Source organism: Ctenopharyngodon idella, chromosome 13, assembly GCF_019924925.1.
Source record: "Ctenopharyngodon idella isolate HZGC_01 chromosome 13, HZGC01, whole genome shotgun sequence".
NCBI classification, from domain to species: domain Eukaryota; kingdom Metazoa; phylum Chordata; class Actinopteri; order Cypriniformes; family Xenocyprididae; genus Ctenopharyngodon; species Ctenopharyngodon idella.
The window spans coordinates 18,248,539-18,270,882 of NC_067232.1; the positions used below are offsets into that span (position 1 = coordinate 18,248,539).

At 37.9% G+C, this 22,344-nt stretch overlaps 1 protein-coding gene across 2 annotated transcripts in view; it reads left to right on the forward strand.

Moving 5' to 3' along the window:
- Nucleotides 1-22,344, forward strand: part of LOC127524964 (collagen alpha-1(XIX) chain) — a 204,256-nt gene that overhangs the window by 97,781 nt on the left and 84,131 nt on the right. For both annotated transcript variants that reach the window (XM_051917062.1, XM_051917061.1), the window contains exons 15-16: nucleotides 10,676-10,720; nucleotides 16,191-16,226. In XM_051917062.1, coding sequence (XP_051773022.1) covers nucleotides 10,676-10,720; nucleotides 16,191-16,226 — 81 coding nt within the window. The remainder of the gene's footprint in view (nucleotides 1-10,675; nucleotides 10,721-16,190; nucleotides 16,227-22,344) is intronic.

Sequence of the window (22,344 nt, forward strand, 5' to 3'; positions counted from 1 at the left end):
AATATAATCTTGTAATCTATACAAGGAGCCCTGTTGGTACATCACTATAATATTAAAGGTTAAAATTAACTGATTTGTAGGCTACAATATGTTTTTAGTACCTTTATGGATCTTGAGAGAGGAAATGTCATTGCTCCCTATGTAGGCCTCACGGAGCCATCGGATTTCAACAAAAATATCTTAATTTGTGTTCCGAAGATTAACAAAGGTCTTACGGGTGTGGAACGGCATGAGGGTGAGTAATTAATGACATAATTTTCATTTTTAGGTGAACTAACCTTTTAACCCTAAGGCTAATATAATCCTGTAATCTATACAAGGAGCCCTGTTGGTACATCACTATAATATTAAAGGTTAAAATTAACTGATTTGTAGGCTACTCGCCTACAAAATGAGTAGTTTTTATAATAATAATAATGTCATAATATTACATTTTGAATGACAATTATATTTCTACTCGTTTTTTTTTTATTTTTTATATATAAATATTTAAATGGTGGCTGTCATAAAAACATGAATTTATTCAGACATTAAATATTAAAGAACAGGTTAAGTTAAAATACAATGGATATGCAATATAGTTCATATATTTATCAAAATGCTTCTCTCTAAGTTAATTTTTCTAGTTGACTAACAAGTTTTTGGACATTAAATGGCTTTTCTGAGGTGTTGCGTGACATTGTTTGCAAGCTGTTTTATTGATGTCTTTCCGCGGTTGAATCACTGAGTGATTACATGAGACATGAAACAGATTTCACATTCCTTCTGATGTTCAGTCATGTTTATTTCGTGCTGTAACTAGTAGTAAAGAGGAAGAGATGATCAGTTCACTTGCACTTCGCGCTGCGCTTCGCTTGATCTGCAGCGATCAGTCACACCACATACCAAAACCGTATTTATTGTTTGAATTTCATAATAAAATTGACAGAATTTGAAAGCTGCGACTTTGTTTCATGTCAGAATTAACAACGCACAAGCTTATTGCGATTTATTGGATGGGGGGGGCACTACAAAGCTTTGTTCATTCATCAACTAAGAACATACTGATTCTTGCAATTTAAGAATCAACATTGATTCTTCAAAATGAGAATTGATTAAAATCGAGAAATTGTTTTTTTTTTTTTTGCCCAGCCCTAATATACACTGTTGTGTGGGTCTGACTATCTGTCTGTGGCCATGATGGTTGAGTGTGAATCGCCAGCACGCACAACCTCTTGTGTGGCTCCCGGATGAATCACGGTGACACCAGTGGTGGAGCACAAGATCAATTGGCACAAAAGAGACTTCATTTCATCAGACATCACTAGAGGAGCAACCTGTAACCATGGAGACAAGACACTGGCTGGTGGCTGTCATGTCCTGTAGTAGCGTGTTTCACAGCGTTTCACGTTGCATTTGAGCAGTGCAACAACATCAGGTCTGTTGAAGAGTGTCTATATACAAAAGCATCCACAAAATATTGTGGGTAACTATAATGAGTGATAAGTGCTAAATTGCATGAGGTTTTATTGTTTGCTGCTTGTTCTGCGGATTTTTAATTACACCATTTACAGAGAAGCCACTTTGTTTGCTTCCAGGACATTCTGAGCTTGACTATGAGTGGAAAAAGAGCACAGGAAAAAGACTACATGGAAATGCAATGAAGAAAAAATAGCCCATTTCTGTAGCTGTGTTCCTAAACTAAGTGCGCTACCTACCTAGAGGTGTGCTACCTACCATTTTAAGGCATCATATGTGTGGTCAAGAAGCCCGAAGGTAGAAAAATCAACGTGTTATATATATATATATATATATATATATATAATATATATATATAATATGCACACATACAGATCAGGCATAACATTATGACCACCTTCCTAATATTGTGTTGGTCCCACTTTTGCTGTCAAAATAGCCCTGACCCTTTGAGGCATGGACTCCACTAGACCCCTGAAGGTGTGCTGTGGTATCTGGCACCAAGATGTTAGCAGCAGATCCTTTAAGTCCTGTAAGTTGTGAGGTGGGGCCTCCATGGATCGGACTTGTTTGTTCAGAACATCCCACAGATGCTCGATTGGATTGAGATCTGGGGAATTTGGAGGCAATACCTCAAACTCGTTGTTGTGCTCCTCAAACCATTCCTGAACCACTTTTACTTTGTGGCAGGGCACATTATCCTGCTGAAAGAGGCCACAGCCACCAGGGAATACCGTTTCCATGAAAGGGTGTACATGGTCTGCAACAATGCTTAGGTAGGTGGTACGTGTCAAAGTAACATCCACATGGATGGCAGGACCCAAGAACAAGAACACTGAACATTGCCCAAAGCATCACACTGCCTCCGCCGGCTTGCTTGCTTGCTTCCCATAGTGCATCCTGGTGCCATGCGTTCCCCAGGTAAGCGACGCACACGCACCTGGCCATCCACGTGATGTAAAAGAAAACGTGATTCATCAGACCAGGCCACCTTCTTCCATTGCTCCGTGGTCCAGTCTGATGCTCTGTGGTGCTTTCGGAGGTGGACAGGGGTCAGCATGGGCACCCTGACTGTGCAGCACCATACGTAACAAACTGCGATGCACTGTGTATTCTGACACCTTTCTATCAGAACCAGCATTAACTTCTTGAGCAATTTGAGCTACAGTAGCTCGTCTGTTGAATCGGACCACACAGGCCAGCCTTCGCTCCCCACATGCATCAGTGAGCCTTGGCTGCCCATGACCCTGTTGCCGGTTTACCACTGTTCCTTCTTTGGACATCTTTTGATAGATACTGACCACTGCAGAGCGGGAACACCCCACAAGAGCTGCAGTTTTGGAGATGTATATGTGTATATATATATATGTGTGTGTAGAGGATTAGACGCTTTAATGACAGACATTACAGGCTCTCTCTGGCTTATCATCTGACCTCTTCTTTTAGGAGAGTGTGTGTTCACAGCAGATTACTGGAGCTTTTGAAATGCTAGATCTGCCTTTATGTCCATCATTCCCTCCCCCGCCATGTGTCCCTTTAACACATATTCTGTAATCCATGGCACCTGACCCACGCAGGGTCTCTGTGAGACTGTTGACATTTCAGATCAGGATTAGAGCGCTGCTTTAAAGATTACCCAGGTTGATGTTTGTTTGCTTTGCTCCTGGCGAGACAGAAGTGGGTTAGATGTAAGCAACCCGTCTCATCTTAGTGTACTCCGTCCGGCGGGTACGCTGGCATTCTCCAGGTCCGACTGTGTGGGGCATGGTTCAAATGAAAGATTAAAGCATGTGGTAAAACCCTCAGATAAGGCTTTGCAAAGTTCTGTTCTGAGTATAGAGATCCCTCGTGTTTGGTTCTATTAACGGTTCTGTAGTGTCTGAATTCCTCCACTGAATAGTGAATACTCTGCTGCTGAATAGAGATTGAATCTTCAGTACCACAGTAACAGAAATCAAGTTTTAGCTGAGTTTTGAGCTTGAAATCTGAATAGAATGTGTTAAGAAAGACCGGGGGCTTTACAATAATACAAACAATAAACAGAGTAGACAGTGTTTTTCTTCATACAATGAGACCAATGTGTTTGCGGTGCTCTTGAACTGGCCTACAGTGACTCACTCATCATTGAATCACTTTCATGTTTAACTTGAACCGCACACTACTGTTTTTGTGTTGTACCTAATGCTTGCAAGTATGTTTAGTAACACACACTACAGTTCAAAACATTGTGGTTGTTAATTTTTTTTTTTTTTTGTCTCTTATGCTCACCCAAGCTGCATTTATTTAATCAAAAATAAGTAAAAACAGTAATATTGTGAAATATTTCAATTTCAAAGAACTGTTTTCTATTTTAATATATTTTAAAATGTAATTAAAATGTAATATTTCTGTGATGGTAAAGCTGAATTTTCAGCATTATTACTCCAGTCTTCAGTGTCACATGATCCTTCAGAAATCATTCTAATATGCTGATTTGGTTTATCGTGTTATTTGTTTAATAGTGCAAAAGATCAACATTTATTTGAAATACAAAACGTTTGTTACATTAAATGTATTTAGTGTCACTTTTAATCAATTTAATGCATCCTTGTATTAATTTATTTCATTAAAAAATCAATGGTAGTGTAGATAATATAGAGGAATCAGAACCAGAGTAGTTCAATTTGACCTCATATGATTCCCATTGCTTCTAGTCAGTATGGTAATTAAATGTGACTGTATGCATAGAAATCTTGAGTATATGTGTGATGCTCGTGTGAATGGATATTTTCATAGGATTACAGAGTTTTGGGTTGTGTACTTTCAGACTCTGCAATTGGATGAGTTTATTTGAATTGGAAATCTGTTCATGTAAACAATCATTAATCAGTCTTTATTTTTCGTTCTCTCTCCAACACACTCACACACACACCCCTACCTCCCACAGCTGGTTGCTCTCTAATGTATGTTTGTGACCTAAACTTGGCCCTTACAGGAACTTATAATAATCAATGTTGTCAAAATATAAGCCGCTCTGTGTTGCATAGCAACAGGGAGAGAGGAGAGAGAGAGGTGATGCTGTGTGTGATCTGAGGTCTGTGTGAAAGGGTGAAGTGTCACACAGTTGATCTCTTCCTTTCTGCCGTGCAGAGATGCACTTGTCTGACCAGGTCTTCCAGCAGCCATAGGCACTTTATTTTATGTACTGTATACTGTATATAAATATAAATATTGTACAACCTGGTCTGACGATAAAATTATCTTTTAATTCAAAGGCATTATTTACATGTTAGTAGGCTTGCGGTTGTCGGTGTTACTGGTGTTCGGCCATTTTGCTTTTTAATATATAAAAAAAATCCATTTAGTTCAGCTGGACAATAGATGCTATATTATAAATTGAACGTGTCTGCTCTGATCCATGCAGCACGAGCTGCGGAGTCGCAGCAGGAGTCAGATTTCACTTATAAGGTGACGAGAGTAAGGAGAGATGACTGACAAGACGGTGGTGGAGGATTTGGTGCGCAACAGATCCTGAGCATCATTGACAAATATCTTATTTTGTAAAATGTGCGGCCAGTACCTCTGCTTGGCCGGTCCCTTTACACAGAGTATGTGTGATCGCACATTCAAAAGCGAAAGTGAAAAGCGAGTGCACATTCAAAAGTTATACCCTGAATATTGATAGCGGCTCCCTAATAACCACAAATTATAGGCCTATACACAGAGTGCACATGATCGCGAATTCGAAAGCAAAAGTGATTATCGGTAATACCGGTGTTGTCACAAGTTTATTTATCAATGTGCAAATTTCCTCACCATGACATCTCTAATTGTCAGTTTATTAAGATAATCAGCTGAATATATATTTTAGCTTTCTGTAGCAATGTAGCAATTCCCATAGCTGTGATTGGTTTGTAGCCACTTCTCATAACCTTATAATCAAAGCGTCTTAAACCTACATCCATACATCCATTCTTAATAATAGTGTACCATCTGCATGTTCTTTTGCCCATTTTAACCCTGTGGTTCTTCTTTGCCAGTGTCAGATCTGGCTTCTCTTTGAAACTCTGTGTAAAGGCCAGCATCATCTCAGAGTCTGCTCTTCACTTCACAGGTGTGAACAGGTTTGTTCAGTGAAGCTTCTAGCTGAGCACCAGTGAGGCATCTGTTTCTCAAACTAGACACTCTGGTGTATGTTGTGGTGGATCTGGGCTGTCCATGTCTATTTCTGTCCTGGTTATATCCATTGCATTCTGTTGTCAAGACTAGGGCTGGGTATCGTTCAAAAATTTTCGATATCGATACTGATTACGATACCTTGACTTCAATACCGATTCCTGAACGATACCTTTTTTCGATACCAATTTTATAAAATCGGTTTTAACAAGATTACATTAACTCAAAAAATCTTTGGTTTTATATTTTAAGACTCAGACTCATCTCCTGAGCCACTGCACAAAGGAATAAAAAAAGTCTGCTTATAAATTAACATTTATTTAAAATTAAAAGTTCTTATTTGGCTAAATTACATTTCCTTAACAGCCTTTAAACACAGGCTTTACTCCCTTCAAACTTATATTTTGCCACTGTTTCCTTACATCATTGTTGGATATATAATTATATAATTTCTGTTAGTTAAGCTTGTGTATATTTTTAGTTAAAGCTGTTAAGTTATAAAACAATATCTCATGTGGGTTTTCTTTTGTGCTTTGTACCACTAGGAGGTGCTCTAGGCACATGCTTTACTTGATTGGTTTTCTCTAAAGAGAAATACGTTCAGTTGAAAATGAAAGTAAAAGAGTGACGCACGCCTCGCCGTGAAATGAGAGAAATCAACACATTAATGATTTATCACTCATCCACCCGCAATTAATTGGAATGCTATTTTTTATTACTTGGCCCGACCTGCGGATCATAAACGTTATATATATATATATATATATATATATATATATATATATATATATATATATATATATAATATGCTTTTTCAGGAGACAACCTTTTGAAAATGTCCGCTCTGAGGGTGTGGTTGATGCTTGCACACAGTGGCAGTATCAGGAGGACGCTGATACCCCTTTTCCACCCGAATTGTTCGCGTTCTGGAGCCAGATCCAGTGCTCGTGCAGGCGAACTAGAGACCGTCATGAACCGGTCGCGTGTTTCCATAGACTTGAGGAACGAACGCTGATGTAACACTGCTGTGTGTTGTAAGTGCCTATCCACCTTATTCCTACACCCCATGACGCTTTGCGCGAATTATGGGTGTAACTTCCGTTAAACTGTAAACGGTCAGTGAAAGGCTTGCTCTATGAACGCAATAATACGATTTTATTTTTAAACTGGGTACAATGAGATGACATTATTCTACTCACCCTTCAACCAACGAACATTAAAAGGATATTTAAAAGTGTAAAAGCATCAACAAGGTACTTTCAACAGGCCACGAAAAAGCGCGATTCTTTCCACAGCAATAACGGACGGGTTATATAGTGATATATATCTGTATTATGTAACATACGTTGCCTTAATAAAAATGTTCATGAACTTCAGCATTGCGTGATACTATTTCAAAGTGATTTCCATCATTTTTACAGATAATAAATTGTATTTACCTGTGAAAACAAACCTGGAAAGAGGCTTTGAGGAGAAAAACGAGAGATTCTTCATGCATTCCAGTGAATTATTAATGGGATATATCGTAAATTATATCAGGAGAACACACCACAAATGTGCAGTATATGTTGTCCTTTTTCATACTATTACAGCGGTATGCAAAGGGACAAAAGAAATTAATCACGGGGATAGAAAGCAGCGGCTGAAAAGAGCTCTTGCTATAGATATTCTTCTTATAACATGTTATGTTAAAATACCAAGCATTACGTTATTCTCATGATGTCTGAAAATAAAACATTAAAGAAAAATTGACAGCTCATTCAGTCTAACTGACGGATAAGCTTTATTTGTAGGGCATGATTTGAAACGATTCGTTTCTGTCTTTTTAAATGGAAGTTCCTCAAACCGGAAGTGCAACCCATAATTCGAAACGCAGTAGGCTAGGCAGAAATAAGGTGGATAGACCTTATTTACCAGAGAAACAAGCTCGCCGCCATCTTTAGAATATTGTCTTTGAACTTTGAAACTCTGTATATTTCTATGGCATCGCTGTTGAAGAATAATTAGCTGGTGAAGTGGATTTACCTGTTGTAGAGTTAATGAAAGTTATCATGAGCATTGTTATGTTTAAAGCAGATGTCTTAACAAATGTCAGTAGACCAGGAAGATTTTAAAATGAGCAGTTCTTTCATAAATACATAAGATCGCTGTGGAAATACAAGCCGGAAGTCAAAAGACAACGAGCGCAGCGCTGAAAAGGGGCGGGGCTACATAAAGTCTATAACAAGTCTAAAAACATTGCTGTTTGTGCAGGCAGTGCGGCACTTCTGTTTTGCTGTTCACAGTATCTGGAGTGACTGTAGTGAACCGGCTGCTCGCATAAACAGCCGGTACTCTCGCCCGTCCTTTTCGGAGATAAACTGAAAGTGAAACTCAGGGTCTCTCTTGCGCGCACAGTTTTATATATTTAGGTATAAATATGTAGTGCAACGTTATTACATTGCTCAACGAGACAGCGACAGTATTTCTCCGCCCACTCTCCCCTGCTTTGTTTGGAGGTATCATAATTTGGTACCAAATGACAAGACACTTTTCGGTACTCGATAGTATCGAGGCAATTTGGTCGGTACCTGTATCGAATTCGATACCCAGCCCTAGTCAAGACAGTGTGTATGGCCTTCAATACTTTTTCCAATAGTAATATAAATGTCTTTTTGTCTTTTTGTATTGGGCCAATGAACAACTAGAAGAAACCCAGACCATCCTAGCATTGTGGTTGGAGAGGTTTGCGCTCAATTATCAGATCAAATCATTATTTCAACATGCCATGGTTTTCCGACTTCCACTTTACTGCATTGTGAAACCTTAAAGGGTGTTTAACATGCAGATTCATGGTACTGATGTTATCTACAACATTTGCCTTTCATTTAACACTTTATTCTTCTTTTCTATAATGTATGAGGCGTATTTCATGGCCACCCAGATATTAGTATTCACTGAAGAGCTATATTTTAGGGACAGAAAGAGAAGATAATTAGAAAATACATTATTCATCATCTGTTTGGCATAATATAATTGTTTTTTTTTTTCATATAGCCTTTTTTGTCTTATGTTTTTCAGAAAGCACAGGCTGAAACGTTAACAAACCATACATTGACCTGTTTTGCAGAATCTACAGTACGTCGTGTTAACATATCATTGCTGCTGATAACAACCAGCCTGATTTTCAATGCAGGTGAATTGGAGATGGATGGAAAATCCAACTTAACACCGTGTTGTAACCAGACACATAATAAAAGCTATCTTTTCCTTGTTAGCTTTTGTCCTAACCAGCCGTGACGGCAACATGCAACAAGCGACAGGGATTCTATTTTAGAAACGGTTTCTATTTCTGCGACGTCACGGCTGGAACAACAATATACAAAGTAATCTCAGGTACTGATTATGTGCTTTATTCAGCGTTTAAAAAATGTAATGTGAGTTTGTATATCATTTTGTGTGAACTTTATAGCCATATTGAAAGCGATGATGGATAATTGACCTCATATCTTAAAAATGAAAGGAAACGAGCGTTCAAACTGTGTGAACTCAATGTTAACAAATAAGTGTATTCTGTCACTCAGTATTTTTAATAATGTTAAAATGGTGTAATATTTTTAAATTTGATTATGTACTTATCCGTTTCGTTGTGAGTGCAGTGTGCTTGCAAATAGACTCCGCCCACACACACTTCTGATTGGCTGTGATTTTTCATTGATTTCTGGTGTGGAGAGACACATTGCTTGTCGCTGGAAGCTTATGGCATTGCATCTGGTTAGGACATGGTATAACTGTTTGGGAACATTTTTCTAGCTGGTCCAAAGCTAGGTATTGGCTGATGATCACTGGTTGGTTGACCACCATCTTCCAAAAACCAGCTAGGAACCAGCTACCATGTTTGAAAACAATGAAAGTGGCACTCAAACCATATCAAGTGACTAGCCTATCCTGGAGTCTTGTAGACCAGACAGTAAACAACCAATTAGAAACACCAAAGCAACCATCCACAACACCCTAGAATGAGGCCATACACACCAAGACATCAAGAAGAGAAACATCTGAGCAGGGAATTTCAGACAATGTCCTATACAAGGATCTGCTGAGATTCTTTCTGGTTATTTTTATTGTCATTATGGTTAATGTCTCCTTATTGCTTTGAAATTACCAGCACACATGCATTCATACAGGGCCTGATGATGAAATCAGTTCATTTTTTGGGAGTTCTTTATGTTGCAGTTATTGAAAATGACAAACACTGGCAAACTCAACATCATCGAATCAAAGACTATGTAAATGAACAGTTCTGAGGATACAGACAAGCCATTGCCTTTTGTGTGCAATGTTCCTCTTCCTCTTTCATCCAACCATGACCAGCTATCTCTCAAACACTCCCCACTTAGACAAAAAACGCTCCAGTCCTCCAACTCTGCCTGATGAATTCTTAATAATGGTGTACATATTGCTGAAATTGCACCGTGTGCTTGTATATAAAATGTCTCCATAAAATTAATTTAGCAAAGACGACGCAGCCATCAAAGAAACGTCCGGCTTATTCTTCGAGGGACAATGTGAAAACTAATTTCCCCGAGGTTGCCACACTGGCTGTCTTCATGTCAGTTTTTCCGATACGCTCGTGTCATCACGCCGCGTCGAAAAATTAAACCGGTGACTGGCAGTTTTGACGGCTTTCATTGAGCTCACCTCACGCACTTTGCCAGTTTGTGTATTTCGAGCATATGAATTGAAGGCGGTTATTATATTTGTGAATAGTCCATTATGTCCAGGCGAGCATTCGGGGCCGTGCACAGGGGCCCGTTCTGTTTGTCACCGAGGGCCTGCTTTGATTGATGTGGCCGAGGTTTGTCACAGCTGGAAGGGAGGTGATAGACTTGGGTGGTATAGAGAAAGCGGTGCACCACACAGAGCTCTGCAATTAAGCTGTTTTCTTTCTGTTAATTAAAAGCAAATTAGTCACTGCTACAAGAGGAGCTGTCTTCTTCTAATTGCCACCCAGCATTGCCAAACATGAACCTGTTGTTGAAACAGTCTATCTTTTCTTATTCTCTCATTTTCTGTGTCGCAGGGTCGACGGGGAAAAACAGGAGAACCGGGCACTCCAGGACCACCGGTAAGACTTTATAGTTTGTGAAAAAGAGTGTGGACAAGAAAGTGACCATATATTCAATATTGATGGAGACTGAAAGTAAAAGTTGAATAATTGGCCATTAAAAAACTGAACAGCCTGGCCCACCCAATCATTAAGCTTGGCAATGCAAAGGGGATAAGAAAAAGAAGCTTCAAGATATATTTCTTAAAGGGTTAGTTCACCCAAAAATGAAAATTCTGTCATTATTTACTCACCCTCATGTCGTTCTACACCTGTAAGACTTTCGTTCCTCTTCGGAACACAAATTAAGATCTTTTTGATGAAATGTGAGAGCTTTCTGAGAGCAGTTTAGTCCATATAAGGATTGAATAAAAGGATTTAGTTTTAATTTAGTGAAGAAGCAAAGGTGATTTTGATATTACCTGTTGGTGCAGTGGATGACATATTTGGTATATATCAGCATTAACGTTATGAGGCACTCTCAGGCCCACACAGAATCTGTTCCTGCAAAGTTTTGCAGAGGTCTCCACAGATTTCTACGCCTGTCATTCACAAAGTTTAAAACCCTGCATGTTTGTCTCTTACATATTTTAGTGAGATATTTCAGCTGCTGTAATAGCTCCATTTTACAACATTTAAATCCATGACCAAAATTTCTTCTTAAACTGAAAACAGAAAGTACAGATCTCGCATGGTCCAAAAGTAAGAGATCAAGTTTAGATAGGTTTCCTTCATTCTTAAATACCAGGCAAACTGTTCATTTTAATTAGGTGAAAAAAGTTATATCAATACTTTTTTCAGTATTAAATGATTGAATATACAAGGGTTGGACAATGAAACTGAAACATTTGGTTATAGACCACAATAATTTATTAGTATGGTGTAGGGCCTCCTTTTGCGGCCAATACAGCATCAATTCATCTTGGGAATGACAGATACAAGTCAGATACAGTGGCCAGAGGGATTTTGAGCCATTCCTCTTCCAGAACAGTGGCCAGGTCGAAAATGGATGAATTTTCTGACTTCTTCCTTCAAAATATCCAAAAGTGGCTCAAAAATATTTTGATCTGGTGACTGCAGGCCATGGGAGATGTTCAACTTCACTTTCATGTTCATCAAACCATTCTGTCACAAGTCTTGCTGTGTGTATTGGTGCATTATCATGCTGATGCACAGCACCCCCTTCAGGGTACATTGCTTGAACCATTAGGTGCACTTGATCCTCCAGAGTGGTTCGGTAGTGCTTTGCAGTGATGCACACATCAAGCACAGTAGGGAATGCCTAGGCCTGTCACGATAATTAATAAATCGACTCATCTATCGCACTATATATGGACATGACCTTGATCATTTTGGTGATGCAACATATTGCCCATTATGTTTACAAAAAAATTAATGTCACCAACATTTAGCCTCTGTCATCTTATCTGCTCTCCGTTTGGACATGGCGGTCACGGGTGTCTAGTTCATTTTGACAGAGAACACGTTTTTGCATTCCACTGCGCTGTTTTTCCATGCAAACGTGTGCTAGATGGACGAATTTGACCATTGCGTTCGCGTCTTTCACAGTATCTCATGCATAACGTGGCGTTATAAACACAGGGCGCTCAAGTTAAAAAAAAGTTAAAACACGCCTATAGAAAAATATTATGTTATCTATTCCTATATCTATTACGTTATCGTCACAGACCAATAGTAGCACGAAGGTTTTGCAGCTGGAGCGAACTTTTCCCAAGGGTTCGCTTTGGCAAGCCGTTTCGAACTCCTAAAACAAAGATAAAACGAACTAAGTTTTGGCCTGATTTTGTTTGAAATTACATGTTTGAAGTATATCGGTGCCTTTATTTTACTGAGAAAAGAAGGTCAAGGAAAAATCTGTACATGAAAAATCTCCATATGTGCCTTTTGTGCATTTGCAAGTGTGTTTGTTTTTTCTACTTGTTATTTTGCACTTTTTGTTAGCAAAGGTTTAATTATTATTTATTCAACATTATTATAATATTTTTATATTCCAGTGTCTAAATATTCTTAAGAGTTTAGTTAATTCTCATTTGAAGTGTGTAGGCCTACTTGCATTATTATGCTGTTATATTATGATTATATATTCAGTGGCATAAAATGGTCTTTAAATAACAATAAAATCGCAATTAATCTGGGACAATATAGCACCCAACAAAAAGTAGTTATCGTGACAGGCCCATGATATTGCAGCCCAAACACTGATCCACCCCCGTGCTTGACTCTGGGCAGCGACGGTCCATTGCTAAGCCTCTTTGGGGCTTCTCCACACTGTAACTCCCACGGATGTGGGAACGACAGTGAAGGTGGACTCATTAGAGAGCAATACATGTTTCACATTGTCCATAGCCCAAGATTTGCACTGTTGGTACCATTAAAAATGACATTTGGCATTGGCACGAGTGATTTGGCTATAGCATTCCACCCATGAATATTGACTCTGTGGAGCTCCCAATGAACAGTTTTGGTAGAAACAGGAGAGTTGAGGTGCACATTTAATTCTGCAGTGAATTGAGCAGCTGTGGTTTTGTTTTTTGGATACAATCCGGGTTAGTACCTGGACATCCCTTTCAGACAGCTTCCTCTTGCATCGACATTTACTCCTATTGAATGTAGTTCGTCTTTTGAGGAGGTATGCTGACATTACCCTGGATACCATGGCTCTCGATACACATCCTGGTCACAGATGAGCCAGCGAGACGCACACCAACAATTTGTCCTCTTTTGAACTCCGTCTCCCATGATGTGTTGATTGCAGTATTTTATGTACAGCTACTAATTCAACACTTACTGATGGAATGTGAAGATTGGCCACCAGGCTGCACATATATAGGCCTAAAACCTCCAACACTATATTGGCCAGTGTTTTAGTTTCATTGTCCTAACCCCTGTATATTTAAATAGAGCTCATTTAAACCATTAAGTTTATATCACTTCTGTTCCTAATTACCTTCTCCTGCAATTTAGTCATTTCAGAATCAGAAAGCATAATTGTTGTCATAAATCTGCTTCAAACTAAATTTGTCATATTGTGTGTAATGGTCAGATACCTGCTGCTATATTTATCCCCCTCCAGATGAGCAGAGCTTTCTTGGTTTTTGCATTGGTTTGAGTGAAATCTCACACATGCTGTGTGGCTCAACGTTTCAAATTACGATTTCAAGCAGCCCAGAGGGCCATATTAAGAGCAGTCCCATGCATAAGTGTTATTGAAGATCCTGATGAGACTCTCAAAGGGGCCCTAGTTTACTGCTTGATAAATAGTCATCTCATCAAAGCCGTGGCTTCAGTATAAAAATGTGTGTGAAGTAAAAATCAGACATGCACACACTTCAGGCTTTGAAACGTATGTTGCATCAGAAATTGCTGGCATATTTACATTGCCTTTGGCTTTGTGTTTGTACCCACATGTATAGAACTAGATAAACATTGCCAGCTTTACTGAATCTCTTTTGAGTGGGAAAAGAGTGATTAATGAATTGCCATATTGAATGAATACTTAAAGGAATAGTTCACCCAAAAATTAAAATTCTAACACTTTTTTTTTTCTCTCTCTCTCTCATTTTGTTCTAAACCTGCTTGACAGTCTTTTGTCAGACTGTGCAGGTCACTCTTTTCTATGCAGTTACTATAAATGAGAATGATAAGTGATATATGATAGCTTTGTGTGAGGAAAAGACTGAAATTTAAGTAGTTATTCACTAATAAAGTTCTCCAGATGCGGCAACGAGTCCGATTTGTAAACAAATCATTCAGACTGGTTTTGTGAATTAAAACAACTGATTCATTGAAAAGATTCAGTTCCAGATGTTAGGATTTTTTGTGAATAAGTATGGAAACTTGTTGCCGCCATTGAATAAAAAAAAAAAAAAAAAAGGTAATTGCGACTTTTCTATCTCAAAATTCTGAATTTTTTTTTCTCTAAATTGCGAGTTTACGTCTCGCATTTCTGACTTTTTTTCTTAGAATTGCTTGATATAAACACAATAGTGAGTTATAAAGTCAGAATTGCATTATATAAACTCGCAATTGTAAGTTATAAAGTCAGAATTGCATGCTATAAAGTCGCAATTGCGTGTCATAAAGTCAGAATTGTGAAATCTAAATCACAATTGTGAGGAAAAAAGTAAATTGTGTTTTATATCTCGCAGTTCTGACTTTTCTCTCGCAATTGCGTGTTATAAAGTCAGAGTTTACATCTCAGGTTCTGACTTTATAACTCGCAATTGCAAGTTAATATCACGCAATTCTGAGAAAAGTCAGAATTGCGAGAAAAATATTGAGAATTTTGAGATAAAAAGTCTTTTACCTTTTTTGTTCAATGGGGGGAACAAGTTTCCATACTTATTCACTAAAAATCCTAACATCTGGCACTAAATCTTTTCAATGAATCGGTTGTTTCAATTCACAATTGATTTGTTTGCAAAACGGATTGTTTGCAACATTTGGAGAAGTTTATTAGTGAATAACTACTTAAATTTCAGTCTTTTCCTAACACAAAGCTATCATATGACTTCAGAACACTTATAGTTCAGAACACAATATAGTTCACAAGTCAGAATTGCGAAGGATAGGCTCGCAATTGTGAGAGAAAAGTCGCAATTATCTTTTCCTTTTTTTATTCCGTGGCGGAAACAAGCTTCCATAAGTAAGGGTCTATTTCTCACACAAAGCTATCATATGGCATCAGAAGACTTGAAATATGAGCCGTATGGACCACTTTTATGATATTTATATGATATTTTTGCAACTTTTTGAAGCTTGAATAACCCATTCATTGTAATTGCATGTAAAATGGACTTGCATTTTGTCATTTTTGGTTGAACTGTTCCATTAAAGATTCATTAAACTGCAAAAAGAACTGCAAAAGTTGCCTGCAAACTGCAGATCTGTTCTGAATACTATCAGTGACTGACCCTTTAGTTTCACACATGCTACTGTAAATCTGTCACTCTTCACCACAGGAATGTTATAAAGTGGTGAACACAAAGTCATAAGAGTCTGGAAATAAATGGTTTTATAGAGTGACATTTTTAAATGGCAGTGTCTCGATAATTTCTATGGCATGTGCCAACCTTGCTTCTGTCCTCGGGAGCTGGCATTTATGAGTGGCCTGTTGTCGGTGGCGGGGAGGAGGGCCCCGGGCGGCACAGACATCCTCCCCCAGCCTCGAGGAACGCCATGTGCGGTCCAGGAGCCCTTATCTGTCTGGATATTTAGTTGAGCTGATGTGTCTAGTGACCTTTGTCAAGGGCATTTGCAGGTGTTGTTGCTGCAGTCGTGGGCGACAGAGGCTAATACGCAGTGAATGTTGTCGTGGTTGATGTGTCAGGGAGTTAAAGCTGAATTTCCATAGTGTTGTATTGTACAATAGCAGATTTTGGATTTTCTTGCCCAATATATTTACATGTGAACTACCACATGGAAGTGTCAGTTTAATTTACTAATATTGAGATTTATTTCTTCAACACAGGGTCCACCTGGAACATGTGATGCTGAAGCTGTTAAGGTAAGGTTTAGCTCCGTTTTCTAGGTTTTAAATATGATAATTGTTTTATTTGACATTATTAATTGACATTATTTTGACAGTTCTGTTTGGTGACTCTAGTGACAGTTTTAAGATGTTTAAAGCTAAAAAAAAATTTATTTTACTTTTTGTGTAAGTTGTTGAATGTTGTTTATCATCAACAACTATCATTTTATGTGGCGTTCATGTACATGTGTTGAAGTCTGAGGGTGCATCTCATTTCTAATTTGTGCATCCTCGCTTCCTTTCCTCGCTTCCTTTCCTCACGTTGTAGCTCCACCCCCGTAGCATGTGAGGAAAGGATGCAACGAAAGAAAATGAGGATGGAGGAATAGAAAGAAATCTTATTTGTATATTGGAATATTCTTGATCACTGAAGCGCCATCAGCTGCGCTCAAGGGATGTGCCTTTATGTTGTTGAAGTTTGGTTATTTAAGAAATTCATAATAAATATCTGGTTCAGTCATGAAACTCTAGACGGTCCTTTACATGCAATCTGCAAACAATCGCATCATCACCACATGGCACAAGAGTCAATGACATGACATGCATATTTTTGTGTCCAAGTGCAATATTTCCTTTTAAAATAATTTGATAAATTCATGACATATATCACTTTATTCTATAAAACCTGTTTAGTTTGAATTCATTTTTAGTACATTTAAATACATATTATTTTATGTTTTGTTATCTTAAACCCCTAAAATGTCAGGTGGTGCAACTGTCCAAAAAAGTGAATAGATTAAGAAGACTATTTAAAATGGTTTCTTAATAATAAATAAATAAATAAAAAACTAAATGGCATCATTTTAGGTTTATAACCTTTCATATAAACAAATTTTATAAATATCAGTAGTTTTAAAGCTGTTGAGATAATTGAAAAACTTTTGTCCGGCAATTTGTATATTCTTAAATGTCAGGGTGGCACAACTGCAAAACACGGCTCTTTTATAATGAATTGACAAGGTAATAACTGTGAACATAATGCATCAACTAGATGACCCCAACTGATCCTTGTGGCATATTGAAAAGGTTTGTAAATCTCTTTCAAATACTGGTAAAAACTGTTAATTTCAAGTATGTGTAGGATGGTACACTTTCCATGTCAGGTGGTAAAAATACAGTATGTACATATAACTATTTGGTTGTACCGCCTGACATAAAAGCAGTCAAAAAATGAATTTAAATACTTTTGAAATGTTATTTAACAACTGAAACTTGTTTAAACACATTGTTCATGACTCAAAAATATGCATTACATCAACTCTCGGGAGACTGGTATGGTAATAGAGATTGGTATGGTAATGGATATGGAAATGTTAGTGTATTTGGTCTTGGCAGAATAGATCTGCTATGCTGCTGTTGCCACAGAGCAAGTACCGAGACTTGCTACTGCCAATAAATTCACAGACATTGCTGTGGGCATGTAAGACATGCTGCTGCTGCTGCTGCTGCACATGTAACATACTTTAATTAATACCCATAGCAGATCTATACAGGTGGAGCTGGGGAAGATGGAGGGTTTCTGAAAGTGCGCCGCAGACTGCTAACAGCAACACTACCGGTATTTGTTTGAATGTTGAGTTGCAGCTTATTGGCCACTGATGCAACAATTACTGTAGCTGTGCTATGTTGATAATGACGTGGTCGCTACCAAATAAGATAAAGACCTATCAGCCTGCGCCATCTAGAGTTTCATGTCAGAACTAGGTCATTTTGAAAAGATTTTTAAAAAACACTTTTTTTGAAGTTTTATTTTTCAATGACCCACAAGCTGATTGGCCTCTGCTGATCCTGCAGCCAATGAGATTGCTTGCTTAACATTTAAATAGCCTGCTGTAGGATAGATCTGCAGCGTGCTGTCAGCGTTCCTCTGAAACCCTCCACCTCCCCCAGCTCCACCTGCCTAGATCTGCTACAGGATTTATGTAAAATGAGAAAGCGTCGATATGAGTACTGATTATGATTTGGAAGGATGCTTACGGGAGTCCTTGCCCTGGATGTCACAACAGTGAAGATTTTGAGGGTTTTTTTGCAGTTTAGTTTCAATAAATGAAGAGGAAGTTTTAAATTCTAAAAGTTAGTGGGGTTTTTTTTGTTTTTTTTTTGTGAAATTAACTTATTTTTTATTCTAAATTAAAAAAAAAAAGTGCATTGCTTTTAATATGCTTAATATCATACAATGCGTTTAACGTAAGTTTACATAAAGAATGACGGCAGATTTGATTTTTAACATGATCGGACTGCCAAAAGTCTTGAAAAATGTAATGAATAATGACAAAATAACTATTTCCAAAATTATTGGAACTTGATGAGGTCGTATGACAACAAAATAGCATAATACATTCATCATGGAATGATGTAATGGTTTCATTTACTATCTTTTTTAAAGAGTAGTTAGTGGTAAACAGTGTATACTGCACACTAGACATCAATAGATATGAGTTGTTGTGAGGTCAGTGGTAACACATGCACCACTGTCAGTGACCTAGAAGACTGTTGAGACGCATGTGCTGTCTGTCTGTCGGTAAAGTGAGATGAAGCATTTATTTTGTGCTGTCCTCCTGAGAACAGAGAGGGAAGGACATGCTCTCATCCTACCGATTGGCTTCCCTCAGTCAAACGCTGGCTGTCTGCTCAGCATGTTAAACAGCCGCGCACACACACATCCTGCATCACTCCTCAGACTCAAGCCTGACAGATGGTAATTATGAACAGTGCTTTTGCAAAAGGTCTGCAATAATTTTCATGAAGCCCAGGGGTGTCATATCTCACCAGGGGCAATGGCAGTGTATGAATATAAATATACAGTATATAAATATATATTAAACAGAGCAAGAGTGAGTGTTTACATGCAGCTCCTTAACTCGTCAGTTCACACCCGCCGCTGACACACACAGTCAGGTCTCGGTGGACAACACGCCTGTCTGACCTTTAACCTTCCTCTGATAAGTTAACCGTACAAGTTAAAATGTTTGCCTGCTATTTGACTTCTGGTCACCTGTTTTTTTTTTTTTAAGAGTATATGTTTGTTTTTGTTTTGTTTTTTTACCTCATTGTCTATTTTATTTATTCATTTTATTTTAATAATAAACCTCAAATTTTGTTACTTGTATGTCTAAATAAGAAAATAAATTAATTTGGCAGTTGAAAAAGATGCTTATTAATAGTTAGTGAGGTAGTTGTTAAATTCAGGTATTGGGTAGGATTAAAGGGATAGTTCACCCAAAAATGAAAATTTGATGTTTATCTGCTTACCCCCAGGGCATCCAAGATGTAGGTGACTTTTTCTTCAGTAGAACACAAATGATGATTTTTAACTCCAACCATTGCGGTCTGTCAGTCGTATAATGCATGTCAATGGGAACTCCATCTATAAGAGTCAAAAAAACATGCACAGACAAATCCAAATTAAACCCTGCGGCTCGTGACGACACATTGATGTCCTAAGACACGACACCACTATGTCCAACTGCCTTGAGTGCACACTCATTGGCATATACACGCGAGAGATCACTTCCGTCAGAGTGCGTTTTTAGACCTCACCAACCGGATGCTCAAGGCAGTTGGACATAGTGTTGTATTAGAGGTAAAAAAAATAAAAAATAAATACTGTTCAGTTTCTGGCACAAACCGATCGTTTCGTGTCTTAGGACATTAATGTGTCGTCACGAGCCGCAGGGTTTAATTTGGATTTGTCTGTGCATGTTTTTTTTTTACTCTTATAGATGGAGTTCCCATTGCCATGCATTATACGACTGACAGACCGCAACGGTTGGAGTTAAAAATCATCATTTGTGTTCTACTGAAGAAACAAAGTCACCTACATCTTGGATGCCCTGGGGGTAAGCAGATAAACATCAAATTTTCATTTTTGGGTGAACTATCCCTTTAAGGGATGTTAGAATATGGTCATGCAGAATAAGGCATTAATATGTGCTTTATAAGTACTAATAAACAGCCAAAATCCTAGTAATATGCATGCTAATAAGCAACTAGTTAATCGTGAGAATTAGACCCTAAACTAAAGTGCTGTGCAGTTCTATACCCAGTGTTATGGGTCTGTTTTCTTATGCTCATGAGTTTATATCACACCAAAATAGTCTCTAGGTACCTTCAGTAATTAAAAGATGTTTTATAACCTACATTTTTCTTTTCCAGTCAGTTTGATACAACCTGTTTCAAGTTCCATCATTTGACAAGTACAGTCATTAAAGTGAGTTAATTTGATCTTTTAGATGGTGTGATGTCTAAACACTAGATTATTTTTGAGTTGTTCTGCTGTTACTGGCCAGTTTAGATCAAAATAATCTTTCTTAATTTCTTCTAAGTGACAGTAATTACTGTTTCAGTTTAGTCAAATGGACATAGTAACCAGGAACGTTGTTTACTTGATCCCAGACAAGCCAACCTGACACATTAACTTCAGTTTATCGTGAAGGGACAAATGATGCAGGCTTGGGTGTAATTAAAGGAATGTTCTGGGTTAAAAACAGGTTAAGCTCTGTCGACGGTATTTGTGACATGCTGTTGATTACCACAGAAACTAATTTTATCTTGTCCCCCGGATTGTTAGAACAAAGAAAAATCGAGTTTACAGCCATGTGGTTACAATAAGAGTCTTTAAAACAAAATATTAGAGAGTTTAAAGCTTTTGCTTTGAGTATTACCTTTCATGCAGTGTGTAATATAGCTGTTTGTGAGTGAGAAATGTCAGCTTTAAAGATCAAAGTGCACGACAAATAAAGGAAAAAATTGATTCTGAACTGCTGAAACGAGTCGTCAACAATTCCAGTCTCACTTCCTGTTACATACCTATGTAACTTTGTAACAAATTTGCATAATGCCAGCATATGGTCTTTATTGGCTGCTCGCACACAATGTCTACTTTGACCCACCCTCAAACTCTTATAGCCGAGGCCTGGAAGAGTTTGGTTTGTGTTGTCGACATGTTGAGAAGAAATCCACTTTGCATGCACTTTCAAAGGATGAGGACTCGTGCTGGAATTGATACGGAGGTTTTGAGAGACTGAATCTTTGAACATACTGTTTTCAGATACTTTGAGAAATGAGGTGATGTGCAATGTGTATTATGAGAAAATGTAAGTATTTTTTGACATTGGATGCCTGTAAACCTATTGTAGGAGACCTCCAAAACAAAATTAGAAACCTTTAAAGTAGCAGTTTAAAAGCAGAAATAGGAAGCTGATTTTTTTAATGTACATTTTTAAAAAGTTATTTATAAAAAGTAATAATGTAAGTGCATTTAACTAAAATATGAGCTGCACATTTCTGCTTTTAAACCCTCCAAAATGCCTTGCCCAATAGACTTCCATTATAACTGGAAACTGACTGGAAACTATTTTCCTGTTTTCATACCTGGAGCATCAAAAACAGAAAACTCTATCCAAAAAAAAATTTGCTTTTTTTTTTTTTTTCATAAAGCCATGTAGCTGTGTATGTGTTCAAGTACCGGACATGCCATGATTCAACCGTGCTAAGGCCCAGAGGGATGAAAGGACAAGGGCAAACAATGTAGGCTAATTTATTGATGATAAATATAGAATTTCAAGAAATTTCCTGTAGACTTGTGACGTAAAATGAGTCAGTGCTGTATGAGCTATTATTTGTATCATTGTTTAGTTTAAGTGTATTAGCAATAAATGACTGCCGGTCAGCATGCTTGCTTGAATTAGCCAATTAGAAAACCTGGAGGTGTATCTTTTTCTGTCAGTCATTTTGCATGGTTTGAAGTACAGGGTTTTGTAAAGATGTGTGGTCAATAAATTGGTAATGTAAGGTAAGGCATGCTATGATCCTGAGACACTCAAGTTGAGTTTTATGTATGAAGATGCACACACTCAAAACCATTGTGTGGTGAGAGGTTTATTTTAACCTCTAGATGAGCTGAATTCAGAGATGTGAGTTTCCTTATTGCCTCGATGAGGCTTGGACCCTTTGGCTTTGCATTCAATGCCAGCCTGTATCATACAGTATCAGGGCCGCCTGTCAATGTTTGACCTTCCTGTGGTCCTTTCGTAGAACAAAAAATGCCTCGGGTCTCTGGTATTTTTGCACAGGCCATTAGGAATACAAATAC